The sequence below is a fragment of the Lithobates pipiens genome, unplaced genomic scaffold (assembly GCF_037356315.1).
Source record: "Lithobates pipiens isolate NorthernLeopardFrog02 unplaced genomic scaffold, aLitPip1_a1.2 Scaffold_101, whole genome shotgun sequence".
Classification (NCBI taxonomy): domain Eukaryota; kingdom Metazoa; phylum Chordata; class Amphibia; order Anura; family Ranidae; genus Lithobates; species Lithobates pipiens.
Window position 1 is genome coordinate 214,299 of NW_027507688.1, and position 17,157 is coordinate 231,455.

Below are 17,157 nucleotides of genomic sequence, written 5' to 3' on the forward strand. Positions count from 1 at the left end.
CGATTTGAACAGGAATGTGGTGCGATTCCACATGCGGCTTCCCCCATCGCTCCTGTGTGTGATCCCAGGCTTGTCACAGTGATTTCAGCCCGGGTTCCCACAGGAGCAGCGCGGGAAACCGCATGTGATGAGATGCATGAAATTCATTGCAGTGAAATTTGCACCCATTCATTTTAAATGGATGCAAATCGCACCACAAAGTATCCGTTTCTAAATCAGGAGCATTTTCAGGAGTACTCGTGAAAATACTCATCCCTGCTCTGTACAGCAGAACTCAGAGATGGGGGTGCAAATACAGCTGAAGGTGCCAATCAGCACATGGGGCATGGTGATTGCAGGAGAGAGCAGAGTGATGAGCTCATCAGTGTGCTGCTTCTCCTTTACTGTCCAATCACCGGATGGGGGTGGGGAGGTGACCTACTTATGCAGTAAAGAAAAGTCGGGTCACCAGACAGGGCTGTGCTGAGTGGCAGAGCAGTGTAAACCTCAGGGCTGGATGGATCCAGTTCTCTTCTATGTATTTTCTGTGTGTTTAGCAGTGTGATTGGAGTTCATCTGATGTAGGAGTCAGAGATCTCTGTGCGTTGGGATATGGCGGTCGGCACAAATCAGGAGGCGTCTTACCAGTCCTTGTGGTTCAGCCACTTCAGAGCCTCTATCATGCCTTGTTCTGGGTGGGACATTGGACCGGAGCTGGGCCCGCTGTCCTGAGAGTCTGTATCCCACTCCGAGAGGTCCACCAAGGAGGCCGGCAGGGAAAACGCTGCGACAGAAAACAACAGAAACACCTCAATAAACGCGTTCAGTGCAATCATCTCTTATGAATCAGCCGGCCTGAAATGTTGATCGGCCACAGTGGCGCATGACGCAGTACAGATTAGCACCATGCATCACAGAGCAGCACCACGCGGTACAGTACCATGCAGCGCCATACAGTACAGTGCAGCAACATGCAGTACAGCACCATGCGGTACAGTACCATGCAGCGCCATACAGTACAGTGCAGCAACATGCAGTACAGTGCAGCACCATACAGTACAGTGCAGCAACATGCAGTACAGCACCATGCAGTACAGCACCATGCAGCGCCATACAGTACAGTGCAGCAACATGCAGTACAGCACCATGCAGTACAGTACCATGCAGCGCCATACAGTACAGTGCAGCAACATGCAGTACAGTGCAGCACCATACAGTACAGTGCAGCAACATGCAGTACAGCACCATGCAGTACAGCACCATGCAGCGCCATACAGTACAGTGCAGCAACATGCAGTACAGCACCATGCAGTACAGTACCATGCAGCGCCATACAGTACAGTGCAGCAACATGCAGTACAGTGCAGCACAATACAGTACAGAATAGCACCCTGCAATACAGCGCAGCATCATACAGTACAGAATAGCACCATGCAGTACAGAATAGCACCCTGCATACAGCACAGCACCATACAGTACAGTGCAGCACCATACAGTACAGCGCAGCACCATACAGTACAGAATAGCACCATACAGTACAGAATAGCACCCTGCAATACAGCGCAGCACCATGCAGTACAGAATAGCACCCTGCATACAGCACAGCACCATACAGTACAGCACAGCACCATACAGTACAGCGCAGCACCATACAGTACAGCGCAGCACCATACAGTACAGAATAGCACCATACAGTACAGAATAGCACCCTGCAATACAGCGCAGCACCATGCAGTACAGAATAGCACCCTGCATACAGCACAGCACCATACAGTACAGCACAGCACCATACAGTACAGCGCAGCACCATACAGTACAGCGCAGCACCATACAGTACAGAATAGCACCCTGCAATACAGCACAGCACCATACAGTACAGAGCAGCACCATACAGTACAGAGCAGCACCATACAGTACAGCGCAGCACCATACAGTACAGTGCAGCAACATGCAGTACAGCACCATGCAGTACAGCACCATGCAGCACGATACAGTACAGCGCAGCAACATGCAGTACAGCGCAGCACAATACAGTACAGCGCAGCACAATACAGTACAGAATAGCACCCTGCAATACAGCGCAGCATCATACAGTACAGAGCAGCACCATACAGTACAGAATAGCACCATGCAGTACAGAATAGCACCCTGCATACAGCACAGCACCATACAGTACAGTGCAGCACCATACAGTACAGCGCAGCACCATACAGTACAGAATAGCACCATACAGTACAGAATAGCACCCTGCAATACAGCGCAGCACCATGCAGTACAGAATAGCACCCTGCATACAGCACAGCACCATACAGTACAGCACAGCACCATACAGTACAGCGCAGCACCATACAGTACAGCGCAGCACCATACAGTACAGAATAGCACCATACAGTACAGAATAGCACCCTGCAATACAGCGCAGCACCATGCAGTACAGAATAGCACCCTGCATACAGCACAGCACCATACAGTACAGCACAGCACCATACAGTACAGCGCAGCACCATACAGTACAGCGCAGCACCATACAGTACAGAATAGCACCCTGCAATACAGCACAGCACCATACAGTACAGAGCAGCACCATACAGTACAGAGCAGCACCATACAGTACAGCGCAGCACCATACAGTACAGTGCAGCAACATGCAGTACAGCGCAGCACAATACAGTACAGCGCAGCACAATACAGTACAGCGCAGCACAATGCAGTTCAGAATAGCACCCTGCAATACAGCGCAGCATCATACAGTACAGAGCAGCACCATACAGTACAGAATAGCACCATGCAGTACAGAATAGCACCCTGTATACAGCACAGCACCATACAGTACAGCACAGCACCATACAGTACAGCGCAGCACCATACAGTACAGCGCAGCACCATACAGTACAGAATAGCACCATACAGTACAGAATAGCACCCTGCAATACAGCGCAGCACCATACAGTACAGAGCAGCACCCTGCAGTACAGAGCAGCACCCTGCAGTACAGAATAGCACCCTGCAGTACAGAATAGCACCCTGCAATACAGCGCAGCACCATACAGTACAGAGCAGCACCATACAGTATAGAGCAGCACCATACAGTACAGAATAGCACCATACAGTACAGAATAGCACCCTGCAATACAGCGCAGCACCATACAGTACAGCACAGCACCATACAGTATAGAGCAGCACCATACAGTACAGAATAGCACCATGCAGTACAGATTAGCACCATGCAGTACAGAATAGCACCATACAGTACAGAATAGCACCCTGCAATACAGCGCAGCACCATACAGTACAGAGCAGCACCATACAGTACAGTGCAGCACCATACAGTACAGTGCAGCACCAGACAGTATAGAGCAGCACCATACAGTACAGAATAGCACCATGCAGTACGGAATAGCACCATGCAGTACAGCGCAGCACCATACAGTACAGCGCAGCACCATACAGTATAGAGCAGAACCATGCGATACAGAGCAACATGATGTGATACAGAGCAGCACCATACAGTACAAAGCAGCACCATGCGGTACAGAGCAGCACCATGCGGTACAGAGCAGCACCATGCGGTACCTTACCATGTGGTACCATGCAGCACCATACAGTACAGTGCAGCAACATGCAGTACAGCGCAGCACCATACAGTACAGTGCAGCAACATGCAGTACCATGCAGTACAGCGCAGCACCATACAGTACAGTGCAGCAACATGCAGTACAGCGCAGCACCGTGCAGTACAGCGCAGCACCGTACAGTACAGCGCAGCACCGTGCAGTACAGCGCAGCACCGTGCAGTACAGCGCAGCACCGTGCAGTACAGCGCAGCACCGTGCAGTACAGCGCAGCACCGTACAGTACAGATTAGCACCTATCCCTGCCTGGACTGGAGGGGACGCCTGGGCCCTCTGACCACACCGGAACCTCAGAGCCTCATGCCCCGGGGCTAAACGCACAGCGTGATGGAGCCTCAGTCTCAATGTCCATGGGAAGTTACCGGAAGAATGGCGGAAGTCGCTCACGGTAGGTTCCGGGTTGATGGTCGGGATGCTGGGCAGGGATGGTCGACTGACCCATTTGTTGAGGCTCATGTTGGTCTTGTTGGCCATGTTGGTCCCTCCTCTTCTCTTCTCCGCACTGATGGGGACGGTGTTCAGTCCGCTCAGGGTGAAAGAGGTCACTGACACGGAATCTGGAATACACCAATCAGAGACTTACCATACAAAGTCTCCAGACCTTCGTATCTCCACCACACTTGGTGTCATTTTATCTGGAAATCCTTAAAAAATCTGTTCCCCTCCAACATCCCCTCCCCCTGATATGTGCCTGCTGTCCCACGTACAGGTATGAGGAAGTCTCCGGTTCTCTTTGTATTGCTTCCTCTATGTGACCATCCCTGGTAAGCCTGTCAGTCCCTCTGCTTTCCTTTCTTAAACTGACCACACTTGGCATAGAAGCACATTGTTCCTAGTGTGGTCAGTTTGGTGGCTGTGCTGGGAGAACAGCCTACCTGTCTTCCAGTGGTCAGACTTGTGCTGATACGCCCCCCTCCACAACTGCTCACTGGGAGGATCAGTTTCCTGTGGCACGTCCCCATGCAGGCAAGCAAAAGAAAAAAAGATGGGGGTGGGTATCTTGATTGATCGAACTTTCACCCTATTTAGCCCTGCCCACTCCCAACAAGACACGCCCACATCTTTGCTGCGACAACCTTCACTGTCTGCTTACATGTCCCTCTATCTCATCTTGGACAGTATGCTTACATGTCCCTCTATCTCACAGTAGCAGGGAGGTTGGAGCATTGGGTAATAGAGGTGGTATTAGTAGTAGGGGTAATAAAAGTAGTAGCAGTAGTAGGGATAACAGATGTAGTAGGGGTAGTAGTAGTAGTAATAGTAGTAGTAGTAGTAGGGGTAATAGAAGAAATAGTAATAGAAGTAGTAGTAGGGGTAATAGTAGTAGTAGTAGTAGGGGTAATAGAAGTAGTAGTAGTAGAGGTAATAGAAGTAATAGGGGTAACAGAAGTAGTAGGGGTATTAGTAGTAGTAGGGGTAATATAAGTATTAGGATACACAGGATCACAGTGGCAGGGTGGTGGCCCCGGATCACAGTGGCAGGGTGGTGGCGCTGCATCACAGTGGCAGGGTGGTGGCGCTGGATCACAGTGGCAGGGTGGTGGCGCTGGATCACAGTGGCAGGGTGGTGGCGCTGGATCACAGTGGCAGGGTGGTGGCGCTGGATCACAGTGGCAGGGTGGTGGCGCTGGATCACAGTGGCAGGGTGGTGGCGCTGGATCACAGTGGCAGGGTGGTGGCGCTGGATCACAGTGGCAGGGAGGTGGCGCTGGATCACAGTGGCAGGGTGGTGGCGCTGGATCACAGTGGCAGGGTGGTGGCGCTGGATCACAGTGGCAGGGTGGTGGCCCAGGATCACAGTGGCAGGGTGGTGGCCCAGGATCACAGTGGCAGGGTGGTGGCCCAGGATCACAGTGGCAGGGTGGTGGCCCAGGATCACAGTGGCAGGGTGGTGGCCCAGGATCACAGTGGCAGGGTGGTGGCACAGGATGACAGTGGCAGGGTGGTGGCACAGGATAACAGTGGCAGGGTGGTGGCGCAGGATCACAGTGGCTGGGTGGTGGCGCAGGATCACAGTGGCTGGGTGGTGGCACAGGATCACAGTGGCAGGGTGGTGGCGCAGGATCACAGTGGCAGGGTGGTGGCACAGGATCACAGTGGCTGGGTGGAGGCCCAGGATCACAGTGGCAGGGTGGTGGCCCAGGATCACAGTGGCAGGGTGGTGGCGCAGGATCACAGTGGCAGGGTGGTGGCGCAGGATTACAGTGGCAGGGTGGTGGCTCAGGATCACAGTGGCAGGGTGGTGGCACAGGATCACAGTGGCAGGGTGGTGGCACAGGATCACAGTGGCAGGGTGGTGGCACAGGATAACAGTGGCTGGGTGGTGGCGCAGGATCACAGTGGCTGGGTGGTGGCGCAGGATCACAGTGGCTGGGTGGTGGCACAGGATCACAGTGGCAGGGTGGTGGCGCAGGATCACAGTGGCAGGGTGGTGGCACAGGATCACAGTGGCTGGGTGGAGGCCCAGGATCACAGTGGCAGGGTGGTGGCCCAGGATCACAGTGGCAGGGTGGTGGCGCAGGATCACAGTGGCAGGGTGGTGGCGCAGGATTACAGTGGCAGGGTGGTGGCTCAGGATCACAGTGGCAGGGTGGTGGCACAGGATCACAGTGGCAGGGTGGTGGCACAGGATCACAGTGGCAGGGTGGTGGCGCAGGATCACAGTGGCAGGGTGGTGGCGCAGGATCACAGTGGCAGGGTGGTGGCGCAGGATCATAGTGGCAGGGTGGTGGCGCAGGATTACAGTGGCAGGGTGGTGGCGCAGGATCACAGTGGCAGGGTGGTGGTGCAGGATCATAGTGGCAGGGTGGTGGCGCAGGATCACAGTGGCAGGGTGGTGGCCCAGGATCACAGTGGCAGGGTGGTGGCGCTGGATCACAGTGGCAGGGTGGTGGCGCTGGATCACAGTGGCAGGGTGGTGGCGCTGGATCACAGTGGCAGGGTGGTGGCACAGGATCACAGTGGCAGGGTGGTGGCGCAGGATCACAGTGGCAGGGTGGTGGCGCAGGATCACAGTGGCAGGGTGGTGGCGCAGGATCACAGTGGCAGGGTGGTGGCGCAGGATTACAGTGGCAGGGTGGTGGCGCAGGATCACAGTGGCAGGGTGGTGGCCCAGGATCACAGTGGCAGGGTGGTGGCGCTGGATCACAGTGGCAGGGTGGTGGCGCTGGATCACAGTGGCAGGGTGGTGGCGCTGGATCACAGTGGCAGGGTGGTGGCGCAGGATCACAGTGGCAGGGTGGTGGTGCAGGATCATAGTGGCAGGGTGGTGGCGCAGGATCACAGTGGCAGGGTGGTGGCCCAGGATCACAGTGGCAGGGTGGTGGTGCTGGATCACAGTGGCAGGGTGGTGGCGCTGGATCACAGTGGCAGGGTGGTGGCGCTGGATCACAGTGGCAGGGTGGTGGCGCTGGATCACAGTGGCAGGGTGGTGGCGCTGGATCACAGTGGCAGGGTGGTGGCCCAGGATCACAGTGGCAGGGTGGTGGCGCAGGATCATAGTGGCAGGGTGGTGGCGCAGGATCACAGTGGCAGGGTGGTGGCGCAGGATCACAGTGGCAGGGTGGTGGCGCAGGATCACAGTGGCAGGGTGGTGGCGCAGGATCATAGTGGCAGGGTGGTGGCGCAGGATTACAGTGGCAGGGTGGTGGCACAGGATCACAGTGGCAGGGTGGTGGCGCAGGATCACAGTGGCAGGGTGGTGGCGCAGGATCATAGTGGCAGGGTGGTGGCGCAGGATTACAGTGGCAGGGTGGTGGCGCAGGATCACAGTGGCAGGGTGGTGGTGCAGGATCATAGTGGCAGGGTGGTGGTGCAGGATCATAGTGGCAGGGTGGTGGCGCAGGATCACAGTGGCAGGGTGGTGGCGCAGGATCACAGTGGCAGGGTGGTGGCGCAGGATCACAGTGGCAGGGTGGCGCAGGATTTTCAGGATAAAACAGGTGCAGAGGAGGCGGCATATATTGCCTTCCAGCTGCCTGTCAACCACTCTCTGAAAAGTGTACCAGCACAAATCGCTTTTCAGAGGGGCGGACAGGACTGTCCTTTAAGGAAGTAAATTTGGCACTCACCTCCCCCGCCATCCAATCCTTGAAGCTTCTCCCACAACTGCTGCTGGCTCCGCCTCCTCTCGATCCGCATCGTCTCCATTTCTTGCTGTTTCTGTCTCATCTTATCCTGAGCAGACTTGGATATGGAGAAACTGACCTGAAATGACAGAGAGACGGCGATTCCTACATTGGCCTCAAAGTGATCGTTTCTTTTCTTTGATCGGCTGCTAACCCAACCCCCCTGCGAATGATTACGTCTCATTTAGAGGGGTCGTCCAATTTACTGAATGACCTATCGCTGCTTCCCGTAGATTACATCGCAATTTGTCCGGCAAATCTGCAAACATTCATTCTGTGCAAATATTGCAAAAACAAAATGTTCTTTAGTCGGTTTTCTCTTCTGAATGAATGTTCTTTTATTATGGGCAGTAGTATAAAATCTGCCACTAGATGGAGCTGAGGAGCATAGGAAATAGGAAATACATAGGAAATACATAGGAAATACATAGGAAATACATAGGAAATACATAGGTCACTGTAGCCGGAGATACAATGTAACAATGCTAGAAAATGCCAACAGTAAGAAATAAACAATTAGTGCTGATTCCCTCTAGCATTCTCTACAATGGTTACATTGTATCTCTTGTTACAAAGACACACACATATATATATATGAATGTCACTATACATTGCACCTCTCCTGCAGCTGCGGCACCCCCCTCGTCTCTGCCCCCCACCTTGTCTTACTAGTTGGCAGCAGAAAGGAGGACAGAACTCCTCCACCAGATCCTGTGCCTCTCCATGCAGCTGCAGAGAGGCTTGTATCTGCCACCCTCCCCCCCCCCCAGCAGTCAGCAGCAGAGAGGAGGACAGAACTCCTCCGCCAGATCCTGCACCCCTTTGTCTTTGCCTATCAGGGGTCTCAGAATTTAGCAGACTCTGCCAGCTGACTGCAGCCCTCCTTTGGACCTCCTCCAGACCCTGCACTTTCGACTTCCAAGCTTATTCCCAGCAGCAGCAGCAGATGGTATGGGAGGGGGGTGGGGTGCACTGTGATGCAGTGGTGGCCCGTCCATTAGGGGCACAGGGATGCCGCCACCCAATCCATGTGCCCGGCCCCTAAACTACATGCAGGACGCCGGACCATGGATTCCAATGGGGGGGGGTTTAATGATAATAGGCTTCAAAAAGGGGTGGTCTCGGGGCGTAGAGCACTGCACCCCCATCCCGCCCAGTTGTGTGACAATAGCGGTTTAATATTTACTAATGTCTTCCTGCTTCTCCTCCCGGCCAATCAGGAAGTGGCTCCTGAGATCCCCATTGGCCGAGAGTCTTAGGACTGGTCTCAGGACCCGCCTCCTGTTTGGCGGGGAGGAGAAGCATCGCCCCGGCAGCAGCAGTACCCCGGAATTCAGCAGTGCACCGCCACCTCGTCCTCCTCCCCGCTCCTCCACCGCAGTACAAGGAAAGGCCACTGATTACGTGGGGAGGCTTTCCTACAAGAGGATCGCTGCTGTAATCGATTGAGAGCCGAGGGCAGGGGGGAGGATGGGGGTGCTTGGGCATCTGATGTAAGGGGGGGGGGGGGTGCTCTGGACAGAACAAAAAGTCAAACGCTTGTAAAAGTGGCTTTTTATAAGTGTCACATGATGGCCCCCGACCATCCATAAGGGATATCAGCAAACAAGCTTTTCTATGGGGGGATCTATTGTTGCTGTGGGAGTCTATTGTTGCTTTGGGGTGTCTGTTGTTGTTGGGGAGGACCTAACGTTTCTGTGTGGATCCAATGTTGCTGGGGTCTATTGTTGAGTTTGGAGCGTCTGTTGCTGTGGCGGAGGATCTACTGTTGCTGTTGGAGTCTATTGTTGCTTGGAAAGTCTGTTGTTTTGGCGGATGATCTATTGTTGCTGGCTGCTAAAGAGTCTATTGGTCTTGACTGCTGGGGATCTATTGTTGCTGTGGGGGTCTACTTTTGTTGGGGGTATTTGCAGAGGGATCTATTGTTTTGGGGGTTCTCTTGCTGCTTAGGAATCTAGTGTTTCTGAGGAGAATCTATTGTTGGTGGGTGGGTTTATTGTTGCTGGGGAGAATCTATTGTTGCTGTGGGTTATTGTTGCTTGGGGGTCTATTGTTTTGGGGGTTCTTTTGCTGCTTGGGGCTGAGGTTATCTATTGTTTAGATTTATGGTTGCTGAGGGGGGGGGGATCTATTGTTTGCTTGGTTGTTATTGTTGCTTGGAAGAATATATTTTTGGTGGGTGGATTTATCATTGCTGGGGGGATCTATTGTTGCTGGAGTGGGAGAGTTATTGCGGTATTGCTGCAGGGGGATTATTTTTTGGGGGGGGTTCATTGCTGCTTGGGGGGGGGGTCTATTGTTTCTGGGGAGAATCTATTGTTGCTGGGTGGATTTGTTGCTACTGAAGACGGGGGGGGGGGGGGGGGGGGTTGGGGTCTATTGTTTGAAGGGGGTTTTATTGTTGCTGGGGTGATCTATTGATCTATTGTTGCTGTGGGTCTATTGCTGACGAATAGATTTATGGTTGCTGGGGGGGGGGGATCTATTTTTTGGAGGGGGTTTTATTATTGTTGCTTGGAAGAATCTATTTTTGGAGGGTGGATTTATTGTTGCTGAAGGGGGCGGGATCTATTGTTGCTGGGGGGATCTATTGTTGCTGGAGTGGGGGCCGTTATTGCTGCAGGGGGATTTGGGGGGGTTTCATTACTGCTTGGGGGGAGTCTATTGTTTCTGGGGAGAATCAATTGTTGCTGGGTGGAATTGTTGCTACTGGGGTGGGGGAGGGGGGGTGGGATCTATTGTTTGAAGCAGGTTTTATTGTTGCTGGGGTGATCTATTAGTCTATTGTTGACGGATAGATTTATGGTTGCTGAGGGGGGAGGGATCTATTGTTTGGAGGGGGTTTTATTGTTGCTGGGGGGTCTATTGTTGACGGATAGATTTATGGTTGCTGAGGGGGGATCTATTGTTTGGAGGGGGTTTTATTGTTGCTGGGGGATCTACTGTTGACGGATAGATTTATGGTTGCTGCGGGGGGAATCTATTGTTTGGAGGGGGTTTTATTGTTGCTGGGGGTCTATTGTTGACGGATAGATTTATGGTTGCTGAGGGGGGAGGGATCTATTGTTTGGTGGGGGTTTTATTGTTGCTGGGGGATCTATTGTTTGGAGGGGGTTTTATTGTTGCTGGGGGTCTATTGTTGATGGATAGATTTATGGTTGCTGAGGGGGGAGAGGTCTATTGTTTGGAGGGGGTTTTATTGTTGCTGAGGGATCTATTGTTGATGGATAGATTTATGGTTGCTGAGGGGGGGTCTATTGTTTGGAGGGGGTTTTATCATTGTTGCTGTGGGGGGGGGGATCTACTGTTGCTGGGTGCAGGGAATCGGTTTTGTTAACATATTCTGTGAAGGGGTGGTACTGGGAGGTGGGTGGGGGGCGGAGACAAGGGGTGACTGGGGGATGGGTATTTATATATAAGGTATAGGTGATAGGACGGGGGGCTCGATACATTGTATATATAATAGGAATGTTTGATACAATGATGCTACAAGCGGAATACTTTGCACTCTATTGGTTGTTTTTGGGACCGCCCACATTCATATTTCAGGGCACAGCTGTCTGATAATTTGGGGATCTCCAATGTCCATGGCTTCCTGTGGTGAGGGTTGTTTTTATGGGGGGGGGGGTATTTTCTTTTGGGGGAGGGGTTGGATCTATTGTATAGTGAATGTTGGGTGAATGTGTATTGGGTCTGTTGAGTCTCACAGAAGTTCTTTGTAAAGAATAAAAATGCGGATCGCCATTTACCGTCGGCCGGGCAGCCGGGCGCAGAGGCCGTCCCCCGGTGACGACACGCCAGGCGGGTCAGAACCAAATCCAGAGAAGTTCTGTGAGGATCTGGCAGAATTTTCTCCACATTTCATCGAACAATTCGTCTAACAATCCCGCCAAGAACGACAGAAACAGCAACTCCGACACCAGCAGAAGCGTGCGCATGATGATGGCCGTAGGACCGCCGGGTCGCCTGTTAGCAGTGTTGCCTAGCAACAGGGAAGCCCACCTCACATAGGATTGTTGGTGGAGACAACACAACTTTATTGAGAGCAAATGGACAGCGACACTCCACGGGCTGTTTTCCTACATGAATCACATTGGTGGGGGGGGGGGGAGGGAGGGGGTGAAACATGTCAGAGGAGAACAATCAGCTCCTCTCCACCCAAAACTGAAACAAGCGGCTTTCATATGACGGACCGTACATGGAGAATATCAGAGGGAAGACTCACCCGCGAATAGCTTTCCTTCAACTCCTCGTCCCTGACAAGCGGCGGCGATTGTGCGGCATCGGGGGAGAGAGATGGTAACACCGGCCGGGAGGGGACTGGATCCAAATCACTTCCCACAGCGGATATGTGACGGCTCTCCGCATCTGAGGAAGACAAGCGCACAGAGAGATCATTAAAAATGAAGTCACGATGACCTCATACTCCACTACCCCCACTATTCACTCCTGTTCAGAATGTGTCCTCATTGCAGTGTCTATAGACATGTACAGAGACAACAGAGAAGGGCAGAGGAAGGCATGACGGGAGTACTCATCCCCTGCCTTCACGTGACCTGCACCCTTCTCTCCTGTCTCTCAATCACCATTGGATCTTATTAGATTGTGGTGTATTATATATTATTACATAGGAGGTGAGGACGAAAAATACACAAGTCCATCAAGTCCAACCCATGTGTGTGATTATATGTCAGTGTTACATTGTATATCATGTATGTTGTGTGATTATATGTCAGTGTTACATTGTATATCATGTATGTTGTGTGATTATATGTCAGTGTTACATTGTATATCATGTATGTTGTGTGATTATATGTCAGTGTTACATTGTATATCATGTATGTTGTGTGATTATATGTCAGTGTTACATTGTATATCCTGTATGTTGTGTGATTATATGTCAGTGTTACATTGTATATCCTGTATGTTGTGTGATTATATGTCAGGCCGCGTACACACGCGCGGACTGTTCGCCCAACTTTGTCCGCTGAACAGTGTTTGGGCGGACAGTCCGCTCGTGTGTGGGCTTTCAGCGGACAGTTTCAGCGGACAGTTGGACGGACAAGGTTTTTCGGAAATTCCGTAAAACTGTCCGCTGAAACCTTGTTTCAGCGAACAGTCCGCTCGTGTGTAGGCTTGTTCGTCAAACAAAGTTGCGCGCATGCTCAGAAAGGATTTTCACGCCGAAAGTTATAATGCAGTGTATAGGACGTCGTATTTTTCGTCCCGTCGTACGTGCCGTTCACATCATCGCGCACGGTTTCAGCAAACTGTTCGTTCGTCGTGTGTGGCCATGTCCGTCCATGCTAATTTTGAGCGGACTGTTTGCCGAAACTGTTTGACGGACAAAGTTGGGCGAACAGTCCCCGCGTGTGTACGCGACCTCAGTGTTACATTGTATATCATGTATGTTGTGTGATTATATGTCAGTATTACATTGTATATCATGTATGTTGTGTGATTATATGTCAGTGTTACATTGTATATCATGTATGTTGTGTGATTATATGTCAGTGTTACATTGTATATCATGTATGTTGTGGTCATTCAGGTGATTAATAGTTTCTTGAAACTATCGATGCCCCCCACTGAGACCACCGCCTGTGGAAGGGAATTCCACATCCTTGCCGCTCTTACAGTAAAGAACCCTCTACATAGTATAAGGTTAAACCTCTTTTCTTCTCATTTTAATGAGTGGCCACAAGTCTTGTTATACTTCCTTCTACAAAAAAGTTTTCTCCCTATTGTGGGGTCACCAGTCCGGTATTTATATATTGTGGGGTCACCAGTCCGGTATTTATATATTGTGGGGTCACCAGTCTGGTATTTATATATTGTGGGGTCACCAGTCCGGTATTTATATATTGTGAGGTCACCAGTCTGGTATTTATATATTGTGGGGTCACCAGTCCGGTATTTATATATTGTGGGGTCACCAGTCCGGTATTTATATATTGTGGGGTCACCAGTCCGGTATTTATATATTGTGGGGTCACCAGTCTGGTATTTATATATTGTGGGGTCACCAGTCTGGTATTTATATATTGTGGGGTCACCAGTCCGGTATTTATATATTGTGGGGTCACCAGTCCGGTATTTATATATTGTGGGGTCACCAGTCCGGTATTTATATATTGTGGGGTCACCAGTCTGGTATTTATATATTGTGGGGTCACCAGTCCGGTATTTATATATTGTGGGGTCACCAGTCCGGTATTTATATATTGTGGGGTCACCAGTCCGGTATTTATATATTGTGGGGTCACCAGTCCGGTATTTATATATTGTGGGGTCACCAGTCCGGTATTTATATATTGTGGGGTCACCAGTCCGGTATTTATATATTGTGGGGTCACCAGTCTGGTATTTATATATTGTGGGGTCACCAGTCCGGTATTTATATATTGTGGGGTCACCAGTCCGGTATTTATATATTGTGGGGTCACCAGTCCGGTATTTATATACAGTGGTGTGAAAAAGTGATTGCCCCCCTTGTTAAAACATACTATAACTGTGGTTGTCCACACCTGAGTTCAATTTCTCTAGCCACACCCAGGCCTGATTATTGCCACACCTGTTCACAATCAAGGCATCACTTAAATAGGAGCTGCTTGACACAGTAAGGTCCACCAGAAGATCCTTAAAAGCTACACATCATGCCGAGACCCAAAGAAATTCAGGAACAATTGAGAAAGAAAGTAATTGAGATCTATCAGTCTGGAAAGGGTTATAAAGCCATTTCCAAAGCTTTGGGAATCCAGCGAACCACAGTGAGAGCCATTATCCACAAATGGCGAAGACATGGAACAGTGGTGAACCTTCCCAGGAGTGGCCGGCCGCCCAAAATTACCCCAAGAGCGCAGCGACGACTCATCCAAGAGGTCACAAAAGACCCCACAACAACGTCCAAGGAACTGCAGGCCTCACTTGCCTCAGTTAAGGTCAGCGTTCATGCCTCCACCATCAGGAAAAGACTGGGCAAAAATGGCCTGCATGGCAGAGTTCCAAGGAGAAAACCACTGCTGAGCAAAAAGAACATCAAAGCTCGTCTCAATTTCTCCACAACACATCTTGATGATCCCCAAGACTTTTGGGACAACATTCTGTGGACCGATGAGACAAAAGTGGAGCTCTTTGGAAGGTGTGTGTCCAAGTATATCTGGCGTAGAAGGAACACTGCATTTCATAAAAAGAACATTATACCAACAGTAAAATATGGTGGTGGTAGTGTGATGGTCTGGGGCTGTTTTGCTACTTCAGGACCTGGAAGACTTGCCGTGATAAAAGGAACTATGAATTCTGCTGTCTACCAAGAGATCCTGAAGGAGAATGTCCGACCATCTGTTCGTGTACTCAAGCTGAAACCAACTTGGGTTCTGCAGCAGGACAATGATCCTAAACACACCAGCAAGTCCACCACCGAATGGCTGAAGAAAAACAAAATGAAGACTTTGGAGTGGCCTAGCCAAAGTCCTGACCTGAATCCTATTGAGATGTTGTGGTATGACCTTAAAAAGGCCGTTCATGCTCGAAAACCCTCTAATGTAACTGAATTAGGACAATTCTGCAAAGATGAGTGGGCCAAAATTCCTCCAGGACGCTGTAAAAGCCTCATTGCACGTTATCGCAAACGCTTGGTTGCAGTTGTTGCTGCTAAGGGTGGCCCAACCAGTTATTAGGTTTAGGGGGCAATCACTTTTTCACACAGGGCCATGATGGTTTGGATTTTTTTTCACCTTTAATAATAAACACCTTCATTTACAAATTGCATTTTGTGTTTACTTGTGTTGTCCTTGACTATTGTTTAAATTGGTTTGATGTTCCGAAACACTTAAGTGTGACAAACATGCAAAGGAACAGGAAATGAGGAAGGGGGCAAACACTTTTTCACACCACTGTATTGTGAGGTCACCAGTCCGGTATTTATATATTGTGGGGTCACCAGTCCGGTATTTATATATTGTGAGGTCACCAGTCCGGTATTTATATATTGTGAGGTTACCAGTCCGGTATTTATATATTGTGAGGTTACCAGTCCGGTATTTATATATTGTGGGGTCACCAATCTGGTATTTATATATAGTGGGGTCACCAATCTGGTATTTATATATAGTGGGGTCACCAATCTGGTATTTATATATAGTGGTGTCACCAGTCCGGTATTTATTTATTGTGGGGTCACCAGTCCGGTATTTATATATTGTGGGGTCACCAGTCCGGTATTTATATATTGTGGGGTCACCAGTCCGGTATTTATATATTGTGGGGTCACCAGTCCGGTATTTATACATTGTGGGGTCACCAGTCCGGTATTTATATATTGTGGGGTCACCAGTCCGGTATTTATAAATTGTGGGGTCACCAGTCCAGTATTTATATAATTAAATCATATCCCCTCTCAGGCGTCTCTTCTCCAGAGAGAATAAGTTCAGAGCTCACAACCTTTCCTCATAACTAATATCCTCCAGACCCTTTATTAGCTTTGTTGCCCTTCTTTGTAGTCGCCCCATTTCCAGTACATCCTTCCTGAGGACTGGTGCCCAGAACTGGACAGTATACTCCAGGTGCGGCCGGACCAGAGTCTTGTAGAGGGGAGAATTATCCTTTTATCTCTGGAGTTGATCCCTTTTTAATGCCAATATTCTGTTTGCTTTGGCATTGCATGTCATTGCTGAGCCCATCATCTTCTACTCAGTGCCCTGAGTCTTCTACTCAGTGCCCCGAGTCTTCTACTCAGTGCTCCGAGTCTTCTACTCAGTGCCCCGAGTCTTCTACTCAGTGCCCCGAGTCTTCTACTCAGTGCCCCGAGTCTTCTACTCAGTGCCCTGGATTTTCTACTGAAAGCACTGAGTCTTCTACTGATTGTCTTTGGTCTGTCTTCTACTGAGTGCCCGGGGTCTTCTACTGAGTGTCCTTGTTCTGTCTTCTACTGAGTGCCCGAGGTCTTCTACTGAGTGCCCCAGATCTTCTACTGAGTGCCCCAAATCTTCTACTGTTTGCCTCAAATCTTCTACTGATTGCCTCAAATCTTCTACTGATTGCCTCAAATCTTCTACTGATTGCCTCAGATCTTCTTCTGATTGCCCCAGATCTTCTTCTGATTGCCCCAGATCTTCTTCTGATTGCCCCAGATCTTCTACTGATTGCCTCAAATCTTCTACTGATTGCCCCAGATCTTCTACTGATTGCCCCAAATCTTCTACTGATTGCCCCAGATCTTCTACTGATTGCCCCAAATCTTCTACTGATTGCCCCAGATCTTCTACTGATTGCCCCAGATCTTCTACTGATTGCCCCAGATCTTCTACTGATTGCCCCAGATCTTCTACTGAGTGCCCCAGATCTTCTACTGATTGCCCTGGGTCTTTTACTTAGTGCCCCATGTTTTTTTACCAAGTGCCCAGTATCTTCTACTGAGT

The 17,157-nt window shown here is 50.4% G+C and overlaps 1 protein-coding gene across 2 annotated transcripts in view; it reads right to left on the reverse strand.

Moving 5' to 3' along the window:
- LOC143958011 (TOG array regulator of axonemal microtubules protein 2-like) overlaps positions 1-12,657 on the reverse strand; it is a 75,453-nt gene extending 62,796 nt beyond the window's left edge. Inside the window, exons 1-4 of one of the 2 annotated variants that reach the window (XM_077467464.1) lie at positions 11,964-12,619; positions 7,682-7,817; positions 3,974-4,168; positions 625-763 (exon numbers count right to left, since the gene is read on the reverse strand). In XM_077467464.1, the coding sequence (XP_077323590.1) occupies positions 625-763; positions 3,974-4,168; positions 7,682-7,781 (434 nt within the window). In that variant the 5' untranslated portion in view covers positions 7,782-7,817; positions 11,964-12,619. Of the gene's footprint in view, positions 1-624; positions 764-3,973; positions 4,169-7,681; positions 7,818-11,963 lie in introns of both variants that reach the window. The other variant, XM_077467458.1, reaches the window with a different exon arrangement.
- Positions 12,658-17,157: the final 4,500 nt, after the last annotated feature.